Source organism: Pezoporus flaviventris, unplaced genomic scaffold (genome assembly GCF_033815535.1).
Source record: "Pezoporus flaviventris isolate CSIRO_AGI_PZ_B2104156 unplaced genomic scaffold, CSIRO_AGI_Pfla_v1 ptg000213l, whole genome shotgun sequence".
In the NCBI taxonomy this organism is placed as follows: Eukaryota; Metazoa; Chordata; class Aves; order Psittaciformes; family Psittacidae; genus Pezoporus; species Pezoporus flaviventris.
Genome location: NW_026892761.1, coordinates 5,008,530 through 5,033,215, shown reverse-complemented (window position 1 = coordinate 5,033,215; position 24,686 = coordinate 5,008,530). Strand labels below are relative to the sequence as shown.

The window sequence follows — 24,686 nt, the reverse complement described above, 5'->3', positions numbered from 1 at the left end:
CTTTTTCCAGTTTTCTTAGTACACAGCCAGTTTTATGATTGAAAAAATAGTACTTTAGCCAGTACTTTATCAGAACTACGTGATTTAGTGTGTGCTAAAAAAAATAAAATCCCTTTTGGATATGAAATATAACTGAAAATATATTTTTCAAAACACTTGTTTGGTTTTATTTTTACTATTTCTAGGGAGAGATGAAACGATGCAGCCAGCCAGACCCTCATTCCTGGAATATTTTGAGCAGAAGGAGAAGGAGAATCAAATCAATAGCTTTGGGAAGAATGTGTCTGGCCAGACAAAGAATTCATCTGATTGGAAAGTACCACAGGATGGAGACTACGAATTTGTAAGTCTATACTTTGAAATTCAATCAGTGTGACAATCTTTAAGAGTTTTAGTCAGAGCTGCTATAAGATTATTTCTTGTTTTGACAGACTAATGGAAACTTGAGGAGATTCTAATTGCTAATGCTTTTAGATGTGGCATTTTGAAACACTCGTTTTCTTTAGGTATTTCTTGTTAATAGGAACCAGTCATTATCTGTATACTTGCCTTGTTTAAAAGCAAACAAAGGAACAAAAATGAGGGTACAAGCCATCTTCCTTTACTTCCCAGTTATGCATTTAAAACAAAAAAAATACAGAATTCCAGATGGCAGTTGGAAAATGCAAATCCAGAATGTGTAGTGTTTGACAAAGAACAGTGTTAGAACCATTGAATTTCCATGTTTTTCTCCAGCTTTGGCACTGGGCTTTGTTATGTTATATAAACATCAAACTTGTCTTCATTCTTGCAGATCTTCTGTTTCAGTCTTTCTAACTAAGATTCATGTGGTCAGAATTTTCAGGAACTTTTCAGAAGTCCAGAGAAAGATTTACTCTTCATAAATTTGATATCGTTCTTTTTTGTGAGGATGGAAAATTTCTGCTTGGGGTTCAGAATGTCAGAAGATTCATGCTGTCCTGAACGATGCTCCCTCCGCTGTATTTTCTTTCAATAACACTTCACTGCAAGCACTTTGTGTGTTGTGCACCTTTACGATGTCTGTTGGTGTTGCCCGTGATTCAGATTGTCACGCTGCATTCAGTAGCTGGAGAGGTTCACTCCACCTTTACAAAGCAGTGTGGAAAGCAAAATCCCGCTGCTAGTCACGACTCCAGGAGATGCTTTATTTTGAGGCTGGGATAAGAGCTGGAGCCTTTCATTCTCGTTGTGCAGGTTGTATAGACTACTGCTGTTATGTACGTTTTGTTGTCTGTGCTGCTGCCTCTCAAATTTTCTTATTTAATGACTGAAAAGGACAGGTGGCTGAAGGACCTGCTGCATTCTCTCTCCTGTAGCCTGTTGTGGTTTAACCCCAGCCAGCAACTAAACACCATGCAGCCGCTCACTCACTCCTTCCTCCCTGTCCCATGTGGAATGGGGAGGAGAATTAGAAGAAGGTAAAACCCCAGTGTTGAGATAAGAACAGTTTAATAATGGAAATGAAGTAAAATAATAATAGAAATAATAATAAGAATCATAGGAAAAGGAGAGAAGGAGGAATAGAATTCAGGAAACACAAGTGATGTACAGCACAGTTGTTGACTATCTGATGACCGATGTCCCTGAGAAGTGATCAGTGGCTCCTGGAAACATCCTCCCAGTTTCTATGCTAACCATGACATGCTTGGTATGGAATATCCCTTTGACTAGCTCGGGTCAGCTGTCCTGGCTGTGTTCCCTCTCAGCTTCTTGTGCCCCTCCTCACTGGCAGAGCATGAGAAACTGGAAAGTCCTTGATTTAGAGTAAGTGCTACTTAGCAACAATTAAAACATTGTGTTACCAACACTATTCTGACACTAATCCAAAACACAGCACTGCATCAGCTACTAGGAAGAAAATTAACTCTGTCCCAGCTGAAACCACGACATAGCCCTTCGCTCCATGTATCTTTAGCCTGAAGGCTTAAAGTCTCTGCAGAAACATGTTTTGCATACATAACCTGCAAGCTGCCTGTGTATCACAGGGTCTGGGCCAAACATGATTCCAGTCAAATCAGATACTTCATTTATCTCATTCACCTTACATGCTGTAACTTCATTTAATGATAAACAATTATCTTTCCAATGTGTGGTGTTTCCCAGGAAACCTCCTGGGTTTGGACTATCTTAGAAGTCCTTTGTAGTCTGCGGAAGATGGCCCAAGGGAAAATTTGCTGTAATTATTTCACTTTCTAATTTGGTTGATAACAAGTTTACCAATTACCCTTATTTCCACTGAGTACGTTGTGTTCCACCCTCCATACCATGAGCTGTAGGTTCAGGCTGCACCCAGAGAGCAGCATAAGCAGTGGGGATGAAACAGGAAAGGTCGGTGCCATTCTAGCAAATGGGACTTAGACGTATTTTTAGAACGTGTGAAGCAACTGTTTAACGTGCACGTGGCCTTGTTTTCTGATTTCCATTAGTACTGAAGTATTGCCCTGTGCATGGATTACCAGTGCTCTGGAAGCAATAAGAGCAAGCAGTAAAAGCTAGCAGTAACTCAGGCTTTGGGTCACCTTCGTTTAGTAATCTGTAGAAATTTCACTTCCCAGCTGTATTTATTCCTCCAGTTCAACTGTGTATGAATATCCCAGCCTGTCTTGCATGCAAATTTAGTAACAGAGCTACTTTCTTTTCTGTAGGACAAGAAAAATGTATGAAAGCAACCTTTATAAATACACGTGGGTATTTGTTTAGCTGTTATCTGAGGGTTCGCAGTAACTTCACGTTGTGTATTCAGAATTAAAACTGGGTATTTTTCCCCTTTGGCTAAAAATGTATCAATTTGATGGCTAGTTCTGGGTAAAAGTAATGTTTTTTAATGCTGTATTAATTGAAAGCCTCAATGAAATGAGCATTGTGGAATGAGAAAAAAAAAACATTCATTAGGTGCATCAAGTCCATCTGTCCTAGATACGACTGCAGCTATAACTTACTTCTGCATTGTCAGAGTGGGCAGGTTTGAGCAGACTTGGTAGAATCTGCAGGATTCCAAGTGGAGATGAGAACAGTGAGATGCTGGGTGAATACAAGTTCCTCCTGGGCCATAAGAAATGATTGAAATATTATTGCTTTGTTCTACTGCAGACTAGATAAATATGCCTTCTGTATTCTGTATTCTCTTCTGTATTCCACTCCCTCCAATATGACTCGCGCCTGGAGTCTCCTGTCTTCCGAAAAAAAAGGGCAATACTAAATTACCAAAGATTTTTGATCTCTTCCCCTGTGGGAAAACCATTTGACCTTTTCTTAACTGTTTCTCTGAAGCAGGCAAATAAGACACTCTTTATATCACAGTGGCAATGTCATGTTAGATGGGGGTTAGACTGAGTCAGCCCCATCCACTGCAGAGCTGAAAACCCCAGAGATCCTGTTCTGAAAGGTAATGAACTCCGATACTCCAGACATGGTGCTCTGGCTGTCCTGATTGTGGTCAGAGGTGGCATAAACCCAGTGTATTTCCAGCAGTGTATTTCCAGCCTTGGATTTCTGAGGTAGAAATTGTTACTGACTGATTAGTCAATGCCTGATGGTGTTAATGTTCATCCCTACTCATGTATAAACAGGGATCTCTAAAGATTTAAGCCCTGCTTGATTACAAAAAATGTTTTCAGGAACATTATGATTTATTGAATATGGGGGAAAAAAATACTAATTATTGTCAAAAATTCTTGCATTTAGGAAGAGTATAACAAACTCTAATATGAAAATGCCGCAGGGGTAGACTGTTAATGGGCAGGCTGCAGTGTATGTGTAATTCCTAATTGCCATAATCAGATCTCAGGATTTTTGGAGCTGAATTTCATTTTGCCAGTGAGCGTTAGTCACATACTGCTGCGCAGACTTAAATTAATAATGCCAGAAGATTTGTTTAGACAATGTCCTGCATTTTTTCACTTTAATCTTTCAGTAGTACTGTAATATACAGCAAAATTAATTGTGCAGCATATCCTGCCCTTAGACACAACAAACCCTTTGCTTATTCCTATTTTAAAAGCCTTTTAAATGCTTTGAGTGGGTTCTAATATCACTTGTGGCTAAAGCAGGATCACTTCTTTTCTTCTGGCTGTGCTTGAAAGGCCTTCAGTTCTTGCCAAACCTGTTGTAGCACGTTTCTGTGGATCATCCAGAATGCTGGGTATTATATCACTAATCATTTCATTGAAAGTCTATTTTGTTAGCAAATTAGCAGGTTCCAGCCATTCATGGCTTATGGTAGCTATGACAATACTGAAACCTTTTTGGTGTTATTTCATGCATGTGGTATTGCCTGTGGCAAAAATAGCGGCAGTAGACCCCTGTCAAGCTTGAATTTTGCTATCATGATGCAGCTGCTGGGTTTTTAATACCTGTAGTGTTGAGCTTAGGTTTTGCTGTAACTCTAATTCATAATTTCTCATGTATCAGTGAATCCATGCAAATTAACTATCCTAGGGGCTTGTTTTGGATGTGGAGTCAAATAGGACCTAACTTGTAACAGACACTAGAACAAGAGTACTGCAGGACATCAAGTCTTTCTGCAGGCTTTACACAAGGAGTTGAAGCTGTTTGCTCCAAGGCTTTTTTGATTGCAGTACCTGTGTATGTGCCAACCCTTCCTGGCCCGTGCAGCACAGCCTATCAAGAGCTTAATTGGTACAGACACTTCTGCATTGTCTTCAGCTGCTCTTGCTATCTGTACTTCACTGGAAGACCACCAGGTGACAGCTGAGCTTTTGAAGGGAGGAATTGCCACTCACCTGCAGGACCTCACTGGAGAGCTGCAATCATCAGCAGTCATTTTCTGCACTGGCAATCTCCATCCTCCTGCTGCAACTCTGGGGAGGAGCCTGACATTCAGAAACAAGGTTCATGTCTCTTTCCTAAGAAGTACCCTGGTTCCTTTGGAAAGACCTTGATTTGCTTGCATCTGCTAAGTCTTGGTAAATGAGACCTTTCCTTTTTCCTACAGTTATCAACAGCCGGTAGTTTGGTTCTTTCCTTCTCCCTCCTTGGCTCAGCGAAGAGGATGTGCCTTCACAGGTTGAAGCAGAACTTTGGAGCAGTACTTTTTTCCTTACAACATACATTCTTGAGAGTCTCAAGGTTTGCAGAAGGGAGTAGACAGGGCAAATTCCTCAGCTTTCTATGGAAGGACTGTGGGAGATGGTGGTTGTCATGGCCTTTGTTCACAGTTCAGTGTGCTGCAAGGGAACCTGTTCCAGCTCTTGTGTTTCCATGCTCCAAGCGCTATTCTCTGCCCTAGCTCATCTTTTTAGCTCCCTTTGAGAAGTGTCTCGTTGGCTGCTGATGGGAATTTCTTTGGACAGGAAAGATTGGTGTGATTTCCCCCAGTTCCAAAACAGACTTTAACACTTTTCAGTGCACAGTGTCATCTGTTTCTCTACTGCTGAGGAGGAGCATCCTGCAGGCAGTAGAACTGTTGCCTCTCAGATTTTTACAGAGCAAAAGAAGGAAGATGAGCAGGAGGTGTTAATTGTCTCTAATTGGGGGGAAGAATGAAGGTGCTGATCTGCTGCCACTTTCGCCAGGGCTGCACAGTTAGAGCCCTCTTGTACAAGCAACAGTTTTTGTCTCCACCTCACCATCTGCCAGAGATGGGCAGAGGAAGGACTTTGCTGAGTTCCAGGAGCAGGAGGGAGGGCTGGGTTTGATCCCACAGCTACAGATCTCTTTCCAATAACCAGTTTTCTAGCCTCTTGCTTCCAAAGTGTGTGGGCCCCAGCTTGCTGACCTCCCTGCGGATTGTACTCCTTAAAATTGACTGGGTTTGAAATGAGGCATTTTTGTTTCCAAAGTGTCTGTAGACTGCTTATTGTGGTCTTTGGGTTTGTTTAGGAGCTCTTGCTCCAGACAGAGTTCTTCTTTACACAGAGCCCTGCCAGGGGCTCCTTGGAACAGCATACTGTAGGAATTGGATGGTTCACCAGCCAGGGGGACAGGGGAGCAATAGAAGCATATTTCACAATTGCAGTTAGTTCAAATAAGAGACAAAAGCAATAGTCTGACAAACTGTTGAAGCAAAGCATCTAGAAAACACGTAAATTTTAATAAAGTTCAGCTTCCTGAAGTATATTCACATCTTTTAGAGTTACTGAATTGTACGTACTGCAAGAGCTGATACTGCAACTGCAGCCTCTTTTAAGTAACTTTGAATAGCTCTACGTCCATTTATACTTACCTGATAGGAAAACATGATCTTTTTGTAGGCAGAGCTTTTAACAGCTACTGCTTTTTTACAAGTATAATGGAAATGAAAGCAAGCTTTCCTCTAACCTGAGCGGAGGTATAGTTCTTTGAAGTAGTAAAGGGAAATAGAAGTTTCTGTTTACTGACTCAGTGTTTGTTATCCTGCTCTCATCTGGGATATACTGGGTTTTATTAACATTACATCTATGCTTTTACTTAGTAGTTTGAAATATTACATTGGAAACAAAGATTTTAAAATAGGTAAATAAATAAAAACACTTCTGGTATCATTACCATCCTCCAGAGAAGGAAAGTGTGTTAGCCTAATGGTGTCTTTGGAACGTTTGGTTGAGCAAATGGCTGCTGGTTTGTAGTGAAATCCTGAATGTGAATCCTTCTTCTTAAACACACTGGGTATTGGTGTGATAGCAAGAGACTGAAGTTCTTACTGAGGAGATTATAGAAAGCTTAATTCTTTCAAAGCAAGTCAAATCGCATTAGGATCTTACTGTATTTGTGAGTCTGGTGGCAGACACCAGCCTGACAGTGCCTGTAGATCAGTCTGCTTCTGCAGATCAGGTGTGGTCCAGGCAGAAGGATGCCAGCCCCAACAGATCCCTGCAGGCTGGAGTCCTAGCCAGCACAGCGCAGGGACTCAATGCAGTGATTGATGCTCCATACGCTGCTCAGCCCTGCCATGAGTCTGCAGAAGCTCTGGCTGGTATCACGGTTCACAGTGTTAAGTTTCTTCCATCACACTGCTGCTTCCCCTACACCACTATAGAACAACTACAGTTCAACACAGGTGTCACAGCGTATTTCTTCTCTCAGCTCAAGACTGTGATGAAGAATGGCTGTGTACTGGAACTATCCGTTTCCTTCACTGGAAATGATTTATGGGGATGAACTGTTAGAGGGCAGGTGATTTATTGCTAATCAATAACAGTAAACACATTCTGCTTTACAATGACCAGGGTGTCTAATTTATTGTATTCTGTCTGTGAAGGTGTTGTTTGTCTTGTGAACAGCTTATTGTCTCCAGTACCTGCAACATTCAATGTCTTCTCTGAACATTCATTTGGATAGCATTTATTAGCAATCTAATACTGATGCTTTATAGCTTTACTAGCTTTTGTCCTTGTAAAAGTCCAATCGATTAGAAACTTGGGAATATTTTCTGTATAGTTGCAGTCTTTGGAAATGATGGCAGGATAAATAATTGTCTCTCATTCTGCTGGAACTGGTCTTTGGGTCTTTTTTAGCAGTAGGAGGAAGGCATGCTGAGGATACATGGATAAGGCAGATGCTAGAAGAAAAGTACTTGCATTACATGAGTAAGCTGCTGTTGTGTGACTTTTTATAGTTCATCATTTTATAGTGTTTCCCGATTCTACTGTGATCCTCAGAGTTTTATCTTCTTTTTACTTCTTTTAAGCAGCTTGGTAAAGGTGTCAGATGCAGGCCTCTGCACTAAGCTCTCTGGTCCTCCTTTCTCCCATCCAAATTACACAAGTGAATAATCTGAGCTGGTTACTTAAGACTCCAGAAAGTCTCTCTGCGTGAACAGGAGCAAAAAAAAACTTTATTAGAATGTGCACATTTGCCAGTCATTTAAATGGGATTATTTGAAGATCAAATATTCTTGAGACTTCTGTTGAATTTATGAAACTGGGAATACGTTCTTTATTTTCTAAGAGAGCAATTTGCTCTGACCCGTGTGTGATGAAAGAAGAATGATTGTTCCAAAACTTCATTTCAATGTGCATAGTTTCGCATAGAAGGAAAAAAAAAAAGCTTGGTGAAAGTAGAGCTTTTTTAAATAACATTTTTTATGAGACCAAGCCAAACACTTTGAGTGAATCTTCAGGGATTTCTCTGGCCAAAAGTTTCTTCCCTTCATCTGTCATGAGCTCTCCTTTTTCCCAGCAGTGGATGGACTAAAAATTGCTTGTCAGGCACCGATTTCTTCCAGTAGTTTTACTTTGATCATAAAGAGGGCTTATTTGCCAGGGCATTCATCAGTTTGAGAGATAAAGCCAGATCTCGGGTGGCTGATAGATGGCCCTGTCTGGATCCTATGCAACTAGGGCAGATTCTTAGTTGGGAAGCAAGTAAATGTGAGGAGATACTCCTTTGTGCTGCGCTGAATCTAGAATAAAGCTTGCTTTCAATGGGAGAGCATTAAGGCCATGGAGGGGGGGGGGGGGATGTCAAAACCACATTTGAATAAAAAGACTGTTTTTTTCTGACAACAGAAGGCAGTCCAGAATAGAGCCTTTTCAAACCTGAAACCGTACCCCCATGGTATCTCCTGCTAATTGAGGGAGATCTTGAAGTACTGTGTAGTACCTAGGCGTAATTTCCACTGTGAAGTATGATTTATAAAGAGAGACAGGTTTTGTGATGTTTTATACATTGGTTTTAAATGTCACCTGCCTTGATTCATAACATTCATGTCCCTTAAATGGATTTCCTATTTTTTTTCCTTCCACCATCTGCCAAGAATTTTTAAAGCCCTGCTAATTGTTTGTGTTTCTTCTAAGCATTACCCTTTCAGCATATTTAGTATGTTCTTCCCAGCAAATACTTTTAATTTGTGACATCTTTATGAAAGAAAATGGTTCCTTTTGTCACTTTGTAATCAAACATACAGTCATTTTAAAAACAAGCCCAGGAACAGCTTGCTTATCTCGCTTATTGTTTGTTAAGTGGCCTTGAATCTTTTGTAACATTTGCATGATGAAGACACTCTGAACCTTACTGCAAACCTCATCAAATTCATAGCTGCTTCAAACCACTGATGTGATTTGCAGCAAGCTCCATGTATGTAGGTTTTACAAATGTTTCTAAATTCCCTTTACAACAACAATAAACCCCCCCTTGAAGATACCACATTTGGTTTTTAAAATCGTTAGTAATAGTTGAAATTCAAAACGGGAGTTCAGTGGCTTCACTCTTATATCTGCTGTGGAAAAGAATAGATTTCTGCTCTCTTCGGTTTAGTAACAGGGTCATTGCTCACCACCTGCTTTCACTTTGGCACATACTGACATTGATTGCAAAGCACTTACTGCCACAACCTGCTGTCAGATTTTCGTTTTTTGCTATATTTTTGTATATAGCAGGCCTTCTGTGACATGAGGCTTTTAAAGGAAACTTTCAGTGAGTGGGAAGTAAAATTGAGTTGCTTTTGTGTTGAATTGCTTAGATCATAACCCTTAATGGAGATTGAAATAATGTAATCTGGAATCAGCTTCATAATGAGAGTGCTCGGACTTGTAAATTCCACATCCCGGACTATCTTTGAGGTCCCTTTCCTACTGTTGCATTTAATCGGCTGAGACATTGACTGAAAGTTTTGTGGATGAACTAACTAACAGAACTTCACCCAGGGTCTTTGATCGTGGGATTTGTTCCACCACCACTGTATGTTTAAGGTCAGGCTGCAACGTGCGTTTCTGCTTTGGAAGGAAGGGAAGAGGAATTAATAATTGAAGGTGATACATTGGAAAAATCTCCGAGCGTACTGAATTCTTTAGAAACCCTGTTTGAGCCTTGTTATGCCTTGAGATCTGTTTTCAAGGCTGGGTGTGTTCTTGGCACAATGTCTTCCTTAAAGAAAGAACACTGCTGCTGAGATAAGATCTGTTTGAAATGCTTCTAAAATCTTCCTGCAACTCATCTGTCAGCGCAAATGTTTGTAAAGGGTAATGTAGCTTAAAATGACAGTCTCCTCCAGGTTTTTCTCATCTGTAGCAAAAAGTGCTGCTTTTGGGGACCCTTTGCATCAGGAGCCTGATGGGGCTGCTCTGGATGGCCTCTTGGAGTCTTTAGACCATAAGGGGAAAGCCTGGGGATAAAGCCTCCATGAAGCCTCTGTGAATACTGTCCAATGGGCAGGGTCTCATCTGGACAAGTGCTTGAAATAAGGTACTGTGGAGGAGCAAAGTTCTACTTTTTCAGTAGAGAAAGTAGTGTTTTATTCAGGATAAGTGATCCTGAATAAATGAATTTGTTAATACTTGTGTAAAGCCCTTAGGAGCAAGGGAGAGAGGAAGACGGGGTATACCGGATTGGAAGGAAGCTCCATTACAGACCCATGTACCCCTCCTAGCAGAACTCGGTTAAACCTCTCAGACTTATAGAGGATTTTATTTGATTTAAAGGAATCAGCATTTTCTGACAGATTGCTTTTCTTAAAGATTAAAACCCCACACTGGTCAGCTGTGTACTTTACAGTTGAATGGTGCAGCTGCCAGATCTTCAAAGCCCAATGCCATGATTTATTTTAGCGTGTCCAGAGGTATTTTGGTACTCTTACTTAAGAAAATTAAAAGCGTAATCACTTAAATGAGGGCAAAAAACCTTTGCTGTGTTTTTCCTTAATCGAATCTCTGGCAAGCAAGTGTTTTTTATAAGCAAGTGATGTTCCTTTTTTGCTCTTTTTTACTTTTCTTGTCCAGACAGGCTGACCTTTTAGTTTGGTTTCTAATTCAGTTGCTGAAAAAAGCCCCAGTGAGATAAGTTGTCGTTGTGGTTCCAGGATTAGTCAGCCAGTTTCTAAATCCCCAAAGGATTTTTAAGATTTGGGCTCCCTGAAGTTCAGTGCTGCAGAATAAAACTGACACAACTTGTCATTTCCTTTGTTTAGATTAAGTGTGTACAGTACTTGGGATGATTCTGTGAGTGAATAATGTTATTCATACTCATAATTGATACTAAGGCTAAAAAAGGAAATCTAGTCTTGGAGCTTGGAAGATTAAAATGCATTGCTCTTTCAATTACTGCATTTTTTAAATGACCACTTACATCAATGAGTAGAGCTTCGGATGGGTTTTATTCCTTAATATAACTTCTTACAATGCTGTGAGTAATAACAGTATGCTGAGAGTAATAACAGAGGTGATATGGTTGTGCTGGCCATAACACCAAAACTTTCTTGAGCCTTACAGTAAGGATTACTAAAGTGCAATTCTTGGCTTAGAGCAGCTCAGGGATGCCAGTGTTATTGGTGGAAGCTGTGGTCTTCCTGCAGTTGTGCAGCCTCTTCTGCTCTGTGGGTAACCGCTCTGCATAATCACTGCATAGTTATGTCTGGGTAGCCAGAGTAGCCAGGCAGATCGGGATGTTTGCTATAATCCTCTGAAACTGGTTCCAGTATTGGGGAATTTTCTGGTATCTTGCCAGCAGCAAAGCTTTCCCCTTGACCTGCTGTCAAGAAATGGGGGGAAACCTCCAGACTGTGGGGAGGGTGAGAAAGCAAAGTGACACCACCTCTTAGCTGGTGAAGGAGCAGTTGTGTGTGTCTTCCATAGTGGTCATAGGAATTAGCTACTGAAAGTACACTTGAGTTCTTGCTGAATGAGCAGGGTCAAACATGATGGGTGCAAACATAGCCTGAAACAAGAGATAGTTGAGTAATAAAACTATGGCTGATCTGGCTAAAGAGCAGTGACCTCAACAGCCACTGGTGAGTGAGGTTCCATCAGTGGTACCGGTGCTGTGAGCAGCAGTGTCCCAAATGCAGGGGCAGCTTCCCATGCAACCCCATCAGGCTGTGCCTATGTGGCAGCTTGAGAGAAGCCTTCCCAAGCTAGCAAGATGCTAAGCTGAAAAGAGGGGTCCTGGCAGTAGATCTTCCTGCAGAGGCAGGACAGAGGGAAGTTTCCAGTACACATGATCTCCATGGTGTGTCTGGCATGAAAGAAAATGGCACACATTGCTTTCCAGTAATTCTGCAGGAATAGTACAGATACAGTGGTCTGGTATCATACAGCTTTATTTTAATCAAATAAGCAGAGCTACGTAGAAAATATCTAGGATCTTTGCTAGTCTTGTGGCAGTAAGCCATAAACCTCTGCATTTCTGAAAGTAAGGCAAAGCTAACCCAAAAACATCATCTGAGAAGGCCTGGGTCTCCTCTGCTATAACTCTCTATTAAGATATTTATTTCCAATTCAGCTAGAGATCAAACACTGAATGTGTGTTAGTGTCCATCTGTCCTCCACAAAAAGTGATGTGCTTGTAGTCCTTTATGTATTTCAGCTGCTTGACTTGCACTGACTTAAGAGTCAGCTCTAGAGCATGTGATGATCTAGTTGAAAGTTGAGTGTTCTTTCTTTGTGGGAAGTCGCCTGCTGTCAAGATGAGGTGGCCTGAAACAACTGTCTCCAGATGTACACTGAGCACAGCCCCTGTTGGCTTTCTCTGGGAAGTTCTAGCCACATTGCTGTTTTGACTTGGGCTGGGTGCTGCAGCCCGTGGTGTGTTTTGCTAGCACATTTCCTAAATAATTAAGATGCATTAAAAGCAGAAGCTTGTGCTGCCGAGACTTATTTTTCAAGTCCTTTGAAAGATTAATATCTGTATATTTAATCTTGCATGAAATCCCATGGTGAGCGCATTTCATCCACTGCTTTCATAACAGTGAGGAACTTCAGACATGCTGAAATGCTAGAAGGAGAATTAGAGTTTGTGTCGGCACTGGGGTTCGTTCTGGTTTACTGTAGCCCCTCTGTAGCGTGGCTGCATAACAGATTGGTAGAGTTGTAGGGACCTGACAGTCATGATGAAAAAGTGGGTGGTAAGTGCCTCTGCCTTCTTAGATTCTGGCGTCCCTTGCATTTCACATCTTACAGTGAATAAATAGTTAATGCCTGCTCATGCATTACATCAAGGCCTCCTTATGCTAGAAACATTGAAGAGAAAAGGCACTTAATTTTTAGATCAGTGATTGAAAGTCTGCCAAATGGTATTGAGCCAGCATTTCAGGAAAAAATAGAATCCCAGAATCATAAAATGGCTTGGGTTGGAAAGCATCTTAAGGTTATCCAGTTCCAGCCCTTCTGCTGTGGGCAGGCACGCCTCACCCTAGACCATGTTGCCCAAGGTTCTGTCCAACATGGCCTTGAACACTGCCAGGTATGGGGCATTTACCACTTCTTTGGGCAACCTGTTCCAGGGCCTCACCACCCTCACAGTAAAGAACTTCTTCCTTTTGTATCTAACCTGAACTTCCCCTGTTTTAAGTTTGAACCTGTCACCTCTTGTCCTATCGCTACAGTTCCTGATAAAGAGTCCCTTCTCCATCATCCTTGTAGGCCTCCTTCAGATACTGGAAGGCTGCTAATGCTAAGGAAATGCCAAGAAAATGCTAAATGCTAAGGAAAAAAATGGCTTGCTATTGCAACATCAATTTATATCGGCATTTTCAAGACCTAAAGTCTGGTGCACTACTTAGCATGAGAAATCACCCTCTACATTTAATTTTGGCCAGAGAAATTGAATGCTTTTTTTGCTGGTTTAAAAAAAGTGCATAGTACTATTCAGTAATCTGTTCCCTCAGAGTATATTTGATAGGAGCATTTAATTGTTACTGTGTTTAACCAGTCTTTCAAGTTACAGAAGGCTAATTCCAGAATAATCTCAGTTCTTACACTTGTCAGAGCTCGCATTCATGAATCCCTGAGATTTGACACCTCTCCTTAGCTTATGGTCTTCTATGGCACCCATGCACTCCCGCATGCTGCAGGCTGAATTATGCTCCGAGGTGGTTGCTACAAATAGTTGCAGCAAGTGGCATCCAATGGGTGACTGCCTCCCAAAAATAAAACTCTGCTTCAGGAGGTGATAGAAGAAAAGTTCAGAAGTTGAGGTGGAAGCGCATCAAGCTGATCTGCAGGATCGTGGCGAGGAACTGCAAGTATGCCCTTGTTTTTATTGGAAGGGAAACATCTTGATAGCATTGCTGATAGCCAAGGTCAAGTGAAGTGAGAGTTTAATCAATCTCTTCTGTCAAGAGCCTTGCATCCCAAAGGACGTCCGAACACTTAATAGACTACTTGTAGGAATTCTGCTGTGCTTATCTCTGGTACGTAGCCACTTCTGGTGTTAAACGTGATCAGTTGCCTTCTGTGAGTGGCTCAGATGTGTTTCCATACAGTCGTAGTCCCAGTTTGGTTGGTTCGATTTGGTTTTGTTTTTCCAAAGTTGCTTCTTGCTACTTTTCATTATCTCTAGCAGCAAATTCCTATTTGGCATTTAATGTTTAGCATAGCTTAGGAAATTTGGTTTGGATAAAAACCGTTCTCAAGTCATGTTTAGATTTTGCTTGTCTAAATACACACAACTAGATGAAAAGTTGTGCTCCTTACTAATATGACTCAAGATGCCTTCAGTTTCTTTGGGGGGCTTTGATCACTGGGCATGCAGTCAAGAACTGACAGATTGCAGCATAAAACTAGGCAGAAAAGGAAGATAAAACAACAAAAGCTATGCTAAATAGACAATGAATTTGTTTTGTCTTTAGTTCCCATCTAACTCATGTCTTTTCTACTAAAAATTTATTTCCCAGTGTAGCGTGGGAAGCTGCAATTTTATTACTTCTGTATTTTAGTCTTCAAACTCCCACTGCCCCTTATGAAGTGATAATTGTTGAAGCCAGTTTTTCCAAAGGCTATTTAAAACCTGAAAGTTTGACATCAAGTTATGTTAAGCAGTAAGTGCCACCTGGAATATTTGAGTGAAAGGCAGACAGACTGCTGCAGCTGGGTGTTCCCCTTCTAAAAAGCCACAGGCTACTGGTGGTAAAGGTGGGAGGATATTCAGAGAACACTCTGTGTGAGTATGTGGAAGACAAGTGTTTGAACTCAGATATTGTGGTAAAGGGGTATGACTGGAGGGCTGAGGAAGGAGAGAACAACTTCCTAATTTTATTTGCAGGATCTGCAGTACATCAAGACTTGAAAATCTCCTCCTCCTGCAAAACTGTTCAAATCCTTCCACTGTGAGGAAAATAACCTCATCTCACCCATGTCATATATATTCCAGTTTTGTTCCAGAAGCCAGGATCCATCTGCACATTTGAAAGATGACTGTAGAGCAACTGCTTCCCCTCGCTGGAAACAGGGTTTGCGTTTGCCACAAGCTTCAGGACTTCAAGATAGTATTTAAAATCAAAGCCCAGATAGCATGAAACATTGCAAAGGTGCAAAGAAAAAAGGCTTTGTGCTAAATCTAGGGATCAGATTCAGTGTCAGCAAGTAAGAGGAAAGTTGCAGGAGGAACATGTTTTTTGCTTGCCCCAAGATAATATTTTTGATTCCTGTGCAGCTGGTAAGTTAGTGCTCTGCCGAAAGTCTTTGTTGGGCGAGAAATGTGTGAAAGCTGCTGGGAAACAGCTCCATTTCTATTTGATGCTCATAATTCATGCAGCAAGAGGATTTTGCTGGCAGTGTTTTTTGGTAGAGAAGCAAATAAGAATGATAGCTGAAGTGACTTGGGGATTACTCGGCATTGTATTAATGCCAGTAGTTCAGATTGGTCTGGGGCAGTGGTGACCTTGTACTGCTGAAGGGCCATTGAGGGACTGGAGGAGTATGGTAGGTTCCAAACTGGTCAATCTATAGACCCTGTCGTAGGAAAACCAGGCATGGGTGCTCTTCAGTGTATGGGCTATGGGTACAAGAGAACTAAAATCATTTGCATTAGCCTCTAATTCAGAAATTTTTCACTTATTTTTGATTTGCTTTTCCTGGGGACAGGGAAGGGCTGAGCTCATTCTTTAGGCTTTGTGTTTTGCAGTAGATCTTGTGTGAAACATAAATCTGGCATGGTCTGTTTAATAATACTGTGGCAGGTTTTTAGACTGCCTCTTGCTCAGAACAGACATGCATAGGTATCAATTTCAGACCATGGTGCCCTTGAGTATCGAACCTGTGGCTCTCTCTAACATGTCTGCAGAGAGCCTTTATTTATTCTCCTTTTGCTGCTTCGATTTTTGCATTCAGTAGAATATCGTGTTGCAGTGACATTTTACCTGACTATAACAAATGCTTTCTCCCTATTTTTAAAACACTGATTTGAAACGATGGGAACTCAGAAGTTGCTGAGGTGAACGTTCAGTGGAGTCGTTATCTGCAAGTCTGAAATGCTGGCAAAGGGATGTCATGAATAGCTTGCTGCTCCTTTAGGAGGAAATTGTAGATCAAAGGATCTGTTCCTGATTTGCCCACCATTACTGCATATGCATAGAAAGGCTGTAGGTTATGTCTTTCTGATAGACGTAATTATATACGTCCATCTGAATGACATAGTAAAAATCATCAGCATATTAAGACATGATGTTGCTGTTAGTGGTGTTTGCAGCCTGACGAACAGCGAACAGCTCGTGGCGGTAAGGTTTTCAGGTGAACGCTGCACCTCAGGTGTTTGTCTTCAGTTGGGCATTTTTACTGAGTTAGGATTGTTCTCAAAACCTTGAGAAAAAATACACTCTTCATGAAATGGTTAAAAACCAGCTTTCTGCACGTACGACATTGCTTGAACAGTTTCGCATCTCTGCCTCCTCTCCCTGTCAATAACGTGTTTGATCAACCTTAGAACAAGTGTTTGATATCAGTCTTTACATTTGAAATGAGATTCCTTCCTTTAAAAGTTTGTCCTAGCTATTTGATCACTGTGGATGAAAACAGATAGCTTTTACAAAGACATTTAGACTTCTTACACAGAACTGTTGAGGAGAAGTGAGCAGAGGAATAGGACTGAGCCTGTGGTTAAAACCAGCTCTAATTGCAGCTGTTCAGCACTGAGACTTTACCCTAAATAACTGTCTGTCAGGAGGTGCTCTGTCCTTGTCCTTCTTATTTTGCTTCTGGCATTTCTCTAAGAGAATAATGTCAGTATCCCAGGAGTCTGCCACTGCAGAGACAGATATGCTGGAGTTTAAAAACTTCATTTCTGGGAGTGAGTCTGTCTGTGGCATGGGTTTACAGTGAAGTGTCATGCAGTGAAGTGAAGCAAAGGCCATCAGGTATAAGCAGTTCTCTTTTTTTTTGTGCCTTTAAAGATGCATGTGCAGGTGGAAGGACAAACTGAGCACCAGCCCATCTGGGTCCCAGGGCTCATGTTGTTTGCACAGTGAGAGCAGAGGGCTGAGCATCCTCTGCAGCTGCGTGGGCTCTGGCTCTCATTAGTCATTGGACGCTTGTCAGTCTCTCATCAGCTCATCTCTGGTGAACAGTCACATTCTAGACCTTTACTAGTGTTGCCCTTTGGCTTTTCTTCCTCTCTCAGGGGTAGCATGGCGTTCCCGGCCACACTGACATTATTCCCGATGAAAACTCTGTAATTAATTCATCCTCATAAGCACACAGCATTGCACGATGTTTTTCTGTGCTCTTAGATTTTTCATTGCATCGACTCTCCTCACTTCCTTCTCCCATTATCCCCGTTCTGTTTAACCTGTCATCAGTCTCCTTAAGCAGCTGTAAGGAGTACATCGTCTCCTTAAGATGCAGTACTTTGTTCTGCATCACCCACTGTGCAGGTAACCCACAGCTCGATGTGTTCATATTGATATATATCTGTAGGCTTTTGCCCACTCCAGACTTAGCTGTACTCTAAGCATCTTCCATACTGTTTGCCATCTGTCCTGACAAACATAGTCCCAGGAGTTGTCAAAACCATTGCATCCCTTGGCAGGTAGTTGCTTACAGTTAGCAGAAAGACTTTGTGTGTCATTATTGATGAAGGATGCCCTGGGATGCTAAATCATGTTCCAGTACATTAATAGGGAAAGACCATCACTGCAAATCTGCTCTGCCCTCTGGTCTGCCAACTCTGGCAATTTTTTTCTGCCTGTAGGCAGCACCCAGCACTTTAGGAGGGTGTTGGAGAAGGTTCAAAGGGCATCCATGGAAGGTTACAGCCCTAGGAGAATTTCTGACATCTCGTAGTTGGTTTAAGCCATGAGCAAGGTCTATTAGATCTATTCCCAAACTCAGTAGTCTAGCACTGGGTACTGTGGAAGACATGGCAGCCATTTTTTTCCACTATAGCTGCTTAGTGTATGTGTTCAGTACTTGAATTAATGTTTTCTATTCTGCATTTTTATTTGACTGTTCAATTCCTTGGACTGTGAGGAAGGGAAATGTTGAATAATTACCTGCTCCATAATAAATTAGTGTGAAAAGGCAACTGGTGCCATGCATCAACTTAAACTGCTGTCTAGTAAAGTTGCATTAATGTGTTTAAATAATGTATAGCTTTGTGGAGGAAGTGCTTTGTCTTTCTAATGAACAGTTGCCTGATTGGAGAGACCCAAAGACTGTGTACCCTTGCAGGAAAGGTTTTGCTCTGTGTGTGCCTGGATTATTAATGTGGATTTGTGATCCTGTAACTGCAACCAGGAAATACCTCATTTAGCAGAATATGCTGAAAAATTTCAAATGACCTTGTGAGATATCTGCTAGCAGATGACTTTGTGGTTTGGGGACTGGGATCTCTTCCAGTAAAAGGAATAAGGATCAGGATTTCCATATTTTAGTGTTTCTATACATTGTAAGGACTGATGTAAACTGCCATTAAATAGCCAGTAATTCAGTTATTGCCTTAGAACAGGCATCAAGCATTTTGTTGTGTTTTTTGATTCAGAAATAGCTTGAAGAATAACTGCAGTAGCTGACTAATTTAAGAGCTAAACCAGGACAGCAGCATCGCTTGCATTTAGCTGAAGTAAAGATAAGTCACTCAATTACATCATTTGTTGAAAGTCTAAAAATTGACACTTCTTTGTTCCCCAAAAGCCCTCCTGTGTTTCTGGGAATCACGTGGCCTTGGATGGGAACAGGACTGCTGCCTGGGTGAACATCTGAAGCGCTTCCAGTGTCTGTACTTCTTAGCATTATCCTAAGATCTTGTGTGTTCCACAGGTTATACTGTTATGTAAAGGGTGTAGCTGTGGAGATCCTAGACTGGCCCAGGTCATGCTTGGCATCTCTAATCTCAGAATAAAACTTCCTGTGCCAGTTCTCACCAAACTGGCACACACAAGAGAGCCAATTAAACAAAGGGCAGGCAGATAGGGAATTCAGTGAAGGGAAGCTTGTCTGCACGAGCCTGACATCTCCACGTGTACCATGAAATACAAATTGTACTTGCATACTGTATCAGTATGAGGCTGACCCAAACTGACCTGTTCTGTGTGTTCTGGGGTTCCTCACCATGGTTGAGGTTCAGACAGATTGTGCATAAATGCAACTTAAGTGAATGATTTTTTTAATTCCTGTTCACCTACAAGAAAGCTAGAGAGAGACTTTTGACAAGGGCAGGTAGTGACAGGACAAGGGGAAATGGCTTTAAACTGACAGAGAGGAGATTTAGATTAGACATCAGAAGAAGTTTTTCTCCATGAGGGTGCTGAGGTGCTGGCACAGGGTGCCCAGAGAAGCTGTGGCTGCCCCATCCCTGGCAGTGTTCAAGGCCAGGTTGAACACAGGGGCTTGGAGCAACCTGCTCCAGTGGAAGGTGTCCCTGCCTGTGGCAGGCGGTTGGAACTGGATGATCGTAAGATCTCTTCCAACCCAAACCATTCTGTGATTCTATGATTCTGTATCCTTTTGTCACTTGCCAGAAGGAAGTTTAGTAGAAAGGGGAGGGGGAGAGAACTTTGCTTCTGTTCCACCTCAAGGAGCATTTCTGTTGTAAGCCTGCAAAATGAAGTGTTAGAAAAGCAACTAATGTGGGACACATTTCCCTGGGTTTGTACACTCTCACTGTCACTAAACAGAGCATGTAATGTGCCTGTAAAATGAGCAAGGGCAGCCCAGAATCCTGAGGCTCATGCCAGTCTCATTGAGGGCAGCAGTCTGGAGCAGAACTGTTCCCCCTTCTTCTACTGGAAGATGTGTTGTGACCATCAGCTGGGCAGCAGAATCTCCATAGATGTGTGGACGGTGGCTGCAGTGATGCTGATGTCTGTTCTTCTTTTGTCTCCCTGCTAGCTGAAGACTTGGAGTGTTGATGAACTTCAGAGGAGGCTCTCAGCCCTGGACCCCATGATGGAGCAGGAGATTGAAGAGATTCGCCAGAAGTACCAGTCGAAGCGGCAGCCGATCCTTGACGCCATTGAAGCCAAGAAGCGGCGGCAGCAGAACTTCTGAGCCACCAGTAGAATATTCCTCCATCCTCAAACAATCAGCCTCTTGCTTTTATGACTACTAAACAGATTGATTTCTATTGAAATACGCTAGCAAAAAATAGAGGGCAATACTTCTGCTCATTTATTTTTCCATAGCACCTTTTGTGAACTCAGGAATGCCATTAAGTGGAAAATCCTGATGGTATGTTTTAATGTTAGACATATATTTAAAACATTATTCCGAAGGAGTTTTGTTACTGTTTTTAGGGGGGGTTGTTTTTAAATGGGAGGAACAGGTAGAAATAGGCTAATGGAAGTTGGCTCGCTCTCTTTTCAGCTGAACTTTCAGTAGTCCATTCTGGTTTTAAGTTAATATGGATTGTGGTATTTAACGGCTGCATCTTTTGTGGGGGTTTTGTTTGGTTGTTTTTCTTTGTGAATGCACAGACTCAATTTCAAGCTCTTAGCTGTAACTTTCTACTGTTAAGGTACTGATGAGTTTTAGGTCACCGGAGAGAGCGGGTGAGAACACGTTCAAACTGTTCCAGCCTTTTGAAAGAAACTGAAATCTCATTTTAAAAGCCTGTAATAAGCCCCATGCCTTACACTGTGTGCTTTAAGCAAGTGTGGTTTCTTCAAGACCTCAGTTTTGTCCTCTTTTTGTGTACATTATGAATTGATACGAGTAGATAAAGCATGTTGTGCCTCCATCAGAAATTGCATTCTGCAATTTAAAATCCACACCGACTTAAAACCAAAAGCCAGTTGGTGATCTCATTCCCCCTCATCTGTCTGCTTGGAAATGTCCTTCAGGGAGACCCTGCTGACGGTGGAGTGTTGGGAAAAGGAAGCAGTATTGGAATGGGTGGAAGTTGTGTGAACCTCTCTCAGGAATTAGGTACTTCTGCTGTGTCTGAGAGGACTTAAAAATCTCCACAGTTTGTGAAACGTTTTGTAGGCTTCATTTTGGATTTACATCTTTAGGTGCTGGAATAAAAACTTAATTTCACAATCCTTCACATTTCTGCAGGGTTTAGCACATCAGAAAAGTTGAACTGGAAGTGAAGACTTTGTTGAATTAACAAAGATGTGCATTTATGGTGGTGGAGAGAAGGCGGAGTTGATCTGGATGAGAAGACAATTACTGATGCCCTACTGGGAGAGATTGTATCTCTTATCTTCCAGTTCCTCTGGACGATCTTGTGTTCTTTCTTCAAATTTCCCTGATGTTCCTGCCTGGTATAGCTCAATCAGTGAACATGCCCCAGCGTGTACAATCGCTGTGAGGGTGGTGCAATTAACTCACACCAGAAGAGTGGAGAGTGAAATGGAAGAAGCAAAGAACATCGTCGCAGGGCAGAGACCAAGTGGTGCCTCTGCCCCGTGGGCTGTAACACAGAGGTGTGTAGGTTTAGCTGTATTTAGCCTATGATGAAATATTTGGACAGAGCAAGTATTTCTACTGATTTATTTTTATTTTCACTCTGATGGAACAGTTTCCGTGTCACTCTTCTGCAGTAGGCCTTGATACATTACCTAGATACTTAAACTAAATAGCAGTGTCTCCTGAATCAAGTGCTGCTAGAGAGGTGAAGTGTTCATTTCATGCCTCCATAGGCTCTTTGTGCCCCTTGGGGCAGACTCTTGGCTACTGTTAACAGGTATTCTCCATTGCTGTGAAAGGAACCAAGCCATTTTTACCCCCTCTGCGGATCTGGTTGCATCCGTTTGTCTCAGTTGATCCACAGTGTGAACAGAGCTGTTCTGGAGACCAGCAAACCAGTTGTCCCTAAGGGCAAGGGGAGGCAGTAAGCAGTGTAGCTAGGGTGCTGAAGGAAGAGTCCATCCTGGGATAACCAGTGAGCTGACAGCCTCAAGTGTTGGGCAAGTTTTGAGTTGGCGAAGCCAGGTAATTAGAACTTCATTGTTGTTCACAGACTAAAATCCCTTAGTCTGGGCCTTCCAGTGAGGTCTGGTGAAGTGCTGTTGTGAACATCAGGGCTCACACAGTGCTCGTCTGGAACCTGTGCAGTACGTTTTGCCCTGGGCATGTGTTCATTATGAGTGTCCTTTGCATCAAAGAAAATCCTGCATCTGAGGAGGGATTTCCCTGACCAAGTGTTGGATCTTGCATTAGTCACTTGGATGGATCTGGCCCAACCTGTGGATATGTGACATGGTAAATGGTGCACTGCCTGCATGTGGATCAAGCAGATTCTACTTGGAGTAGTTTTACCTCTGCACTGTGTAGGTAACCTTCTAGTGATCGGAGGGCATTAGAAAACCCCAGTTTTAGGTGAAACACCACAGGGTGGTGTTTATTTACAGAATATGCAAGCTGAGACTGCTGTAACTGAATGTAAGCACTCTGGAAATACTCTGCTTTGCTGATGTGATTGTCTTAAAGTACAGCAAACGAACCAAAATAAGTAAAACTGGTCCAATGGCTTAACTGTCTTTGAACCTTTCTTAAATGCTTGCAGTGGCTGAGACTTGATGGTGTTTCTTGCGCTTGGAGCTCTAATGAAGAGGAATTATTTTCTCCATTGATTTTTCAATCTGTTAGAGAGAATAATTCCCTTTTTGGTCCCTTTGTAGAGTGGCTGGGAGCATAAATACCTGCTCACTTCTCAGAGCCCTCTAGGCTAAGACCAAGGCTTGTTCCATCAGGGAAAGCTGTTCCGACAAGGTTCTTGAGCAGAAAGCCTGCTGAATTGTGAAGCTCCGTTCATGTGCTCCTTGGGCCCATCTGCATTGCTGAAAGTGTTCTGGACAAACCATTGTCTTTGCTTCTAAAACCCAGAGATACTGATGATGTCAGTCATGTGAGACTTAAAAATGTGAAGTTTGTAGCTTTAACTTTTTTTGTAACAAAGAAATTAGCAACACTGGCATAAAGTGCTGACTTGAAATGCTATTTTGTAAGATCTGGCTGTTTGTATATAATAGTGTTGGGTCATTAGTTTGTATATGTATGAAACAGTAACTTTTATTGCATTCCTCTGAGTTTGATACAGGAGATTTTGTTTGATCTTTCTCACATACCTTGCCTTATTTGTTCTAAGGTGCAAATAAACACTCTTTACCTGAAAACATCAGTGTGGTGACTCATATTTATGCATTAAACCACTCTGGTGTATTATTGCTTATGAGGACAAGTTTTAACATGGCATGCCTCTGGTCAGCCTGTGGTATACAAAGTTCTGTAGGAGCACACAATTAGTAAACCTGTCAGATACACGTTTTTATACAGGCAGCTCTTTGGCCTTAGAACGTTGCTGATTCTGCACCTCAAGAGGAATCCCAGACTGGTTTGTGTTGGAAGGGACCTTAAAGCTCATTAAGCTCCAACCCCTGCCATGGGCAGGGACACCTTCCACTAGAGCAGCTTGCTCCAAGCCCCTGTGTCCAACCTGGCCTTGAACACTGCCAGGGATGGGGCAGCCACAGCTTCTCTGGGCACCCTGTGCCAGTGCCTCAGCACCCTCACAGGGAAGAGCTTCTGCCTAAGAGCTCATCTCAGTCTCCCCTCTGGCAGGTTAAAGCCATTCCCCTTGTCCTGTCCCTACAGACCCTTGTCCCAAGCCCCCCTCCAGGTTTCCTGCAGCCCCTTTAGGCACTGGAGCTGCTCTGAGGTCTTCCCTGGGCCTTCTCCAGGCTGCCCCAGCCCAGCTCTCTCAGCTTGGCTGAGAGAGCCCTGAGCTGCTCCAGCCCCCCAGTGTGAGAGCTTTGCTCCAGTTCAGGGGCAGGCTCGTGTGCTGCCGGCTCCATGGCACTTCACCAGGACACATTGTGGACAGTTTCCCTGCAGCCAGAAGCATTCTCAGCCCTTCCTGGAGCTGCAGACGCAGGAGGTTCGTTTGCCCCAGAGAGTGCCCAGCAGACAGGCACGATGAGCTCTGCCGTGGCTGTGTGCTGTCTCTGCTCTGTCACTTCACACTGCAGCAACCTCGCCGCGCCTGCAGTCGGGTTTGGGACTGGGTACGTGTGAGTTTATCAGCCTCCCTTCGCACCAGGTGAGGCTGGAGGCTCACACTCCGTACCCTCGCTGACTGGCTGCGCTTTCAGCTTTCTAGCTCAGACAAAGATGAAGCTGACAGTGAGTGGGAGCTGCCTTCCATGGAGAACTGCTGGGTTCTACGTGGTTTCCCTGAGCCGTTACTAAATCTGTCCTGGAGGGATGACTAACCGAAGCCGAGATCCAGAATTCATTCAGGAGTCAGCCTTGGTTTAGCAATCCCGGAAGAAACAAAATAGATGTGAGCTTTTAAATGTTAGAGGAAGGAGCGTGGCAACCAAAGGGAGGGAGACTGCGGGCACCTCTAGTAACCGGGAAAGCCTGCAGAGGTTGCATTTCTCAGCAGCACCACAGGCTGCTGTGGAGCCCCAGCACGAAGGAAGGGCTGCCCTGCCAGCACTGCAGCCATACCAGGGGAGTGTTGCCCTGCACTCCCTTCATGCTGGAGTAGGGCACCTTCTTGCACAAGTGTTAGTCCCATACAAGTAACAAACCCAACACTGACAGGCAGCCATGAGCTGAGGCTGATGTTTAGCC

At 42.7% G+C, this 24,686-nt stretch overlaps 1 protein-coding gene across 1 annotated transcript in view; it reads left to right on the top strand.

Annotated features, from left to right (window-relative positions):
• The window catches only part of STK4 (serine/threonine kinase 4), a 45,672-nt gene extending 24,213 nt beyond the window's left edge, over positions 1-21,459 (top strand). Inside the window, exons 10-11 of the mRNA XM_061441674.1 lie at positions 186-343; positions 19,995-21,459. Of these exons, the coding sequence (XP_061297658.1) occupies positions 186-343; positions 19,995-20,153 (317 nt within the window). The 3' untranslated portion in view covers positions 20,154-21,459. The remainder of the gene's footprint in view (positions 1-185; positions 344-19,994) is intronic.
• The last annotated feature ends 3,227 nt before the right edge of the window (positions 21,460-24,686 follow it).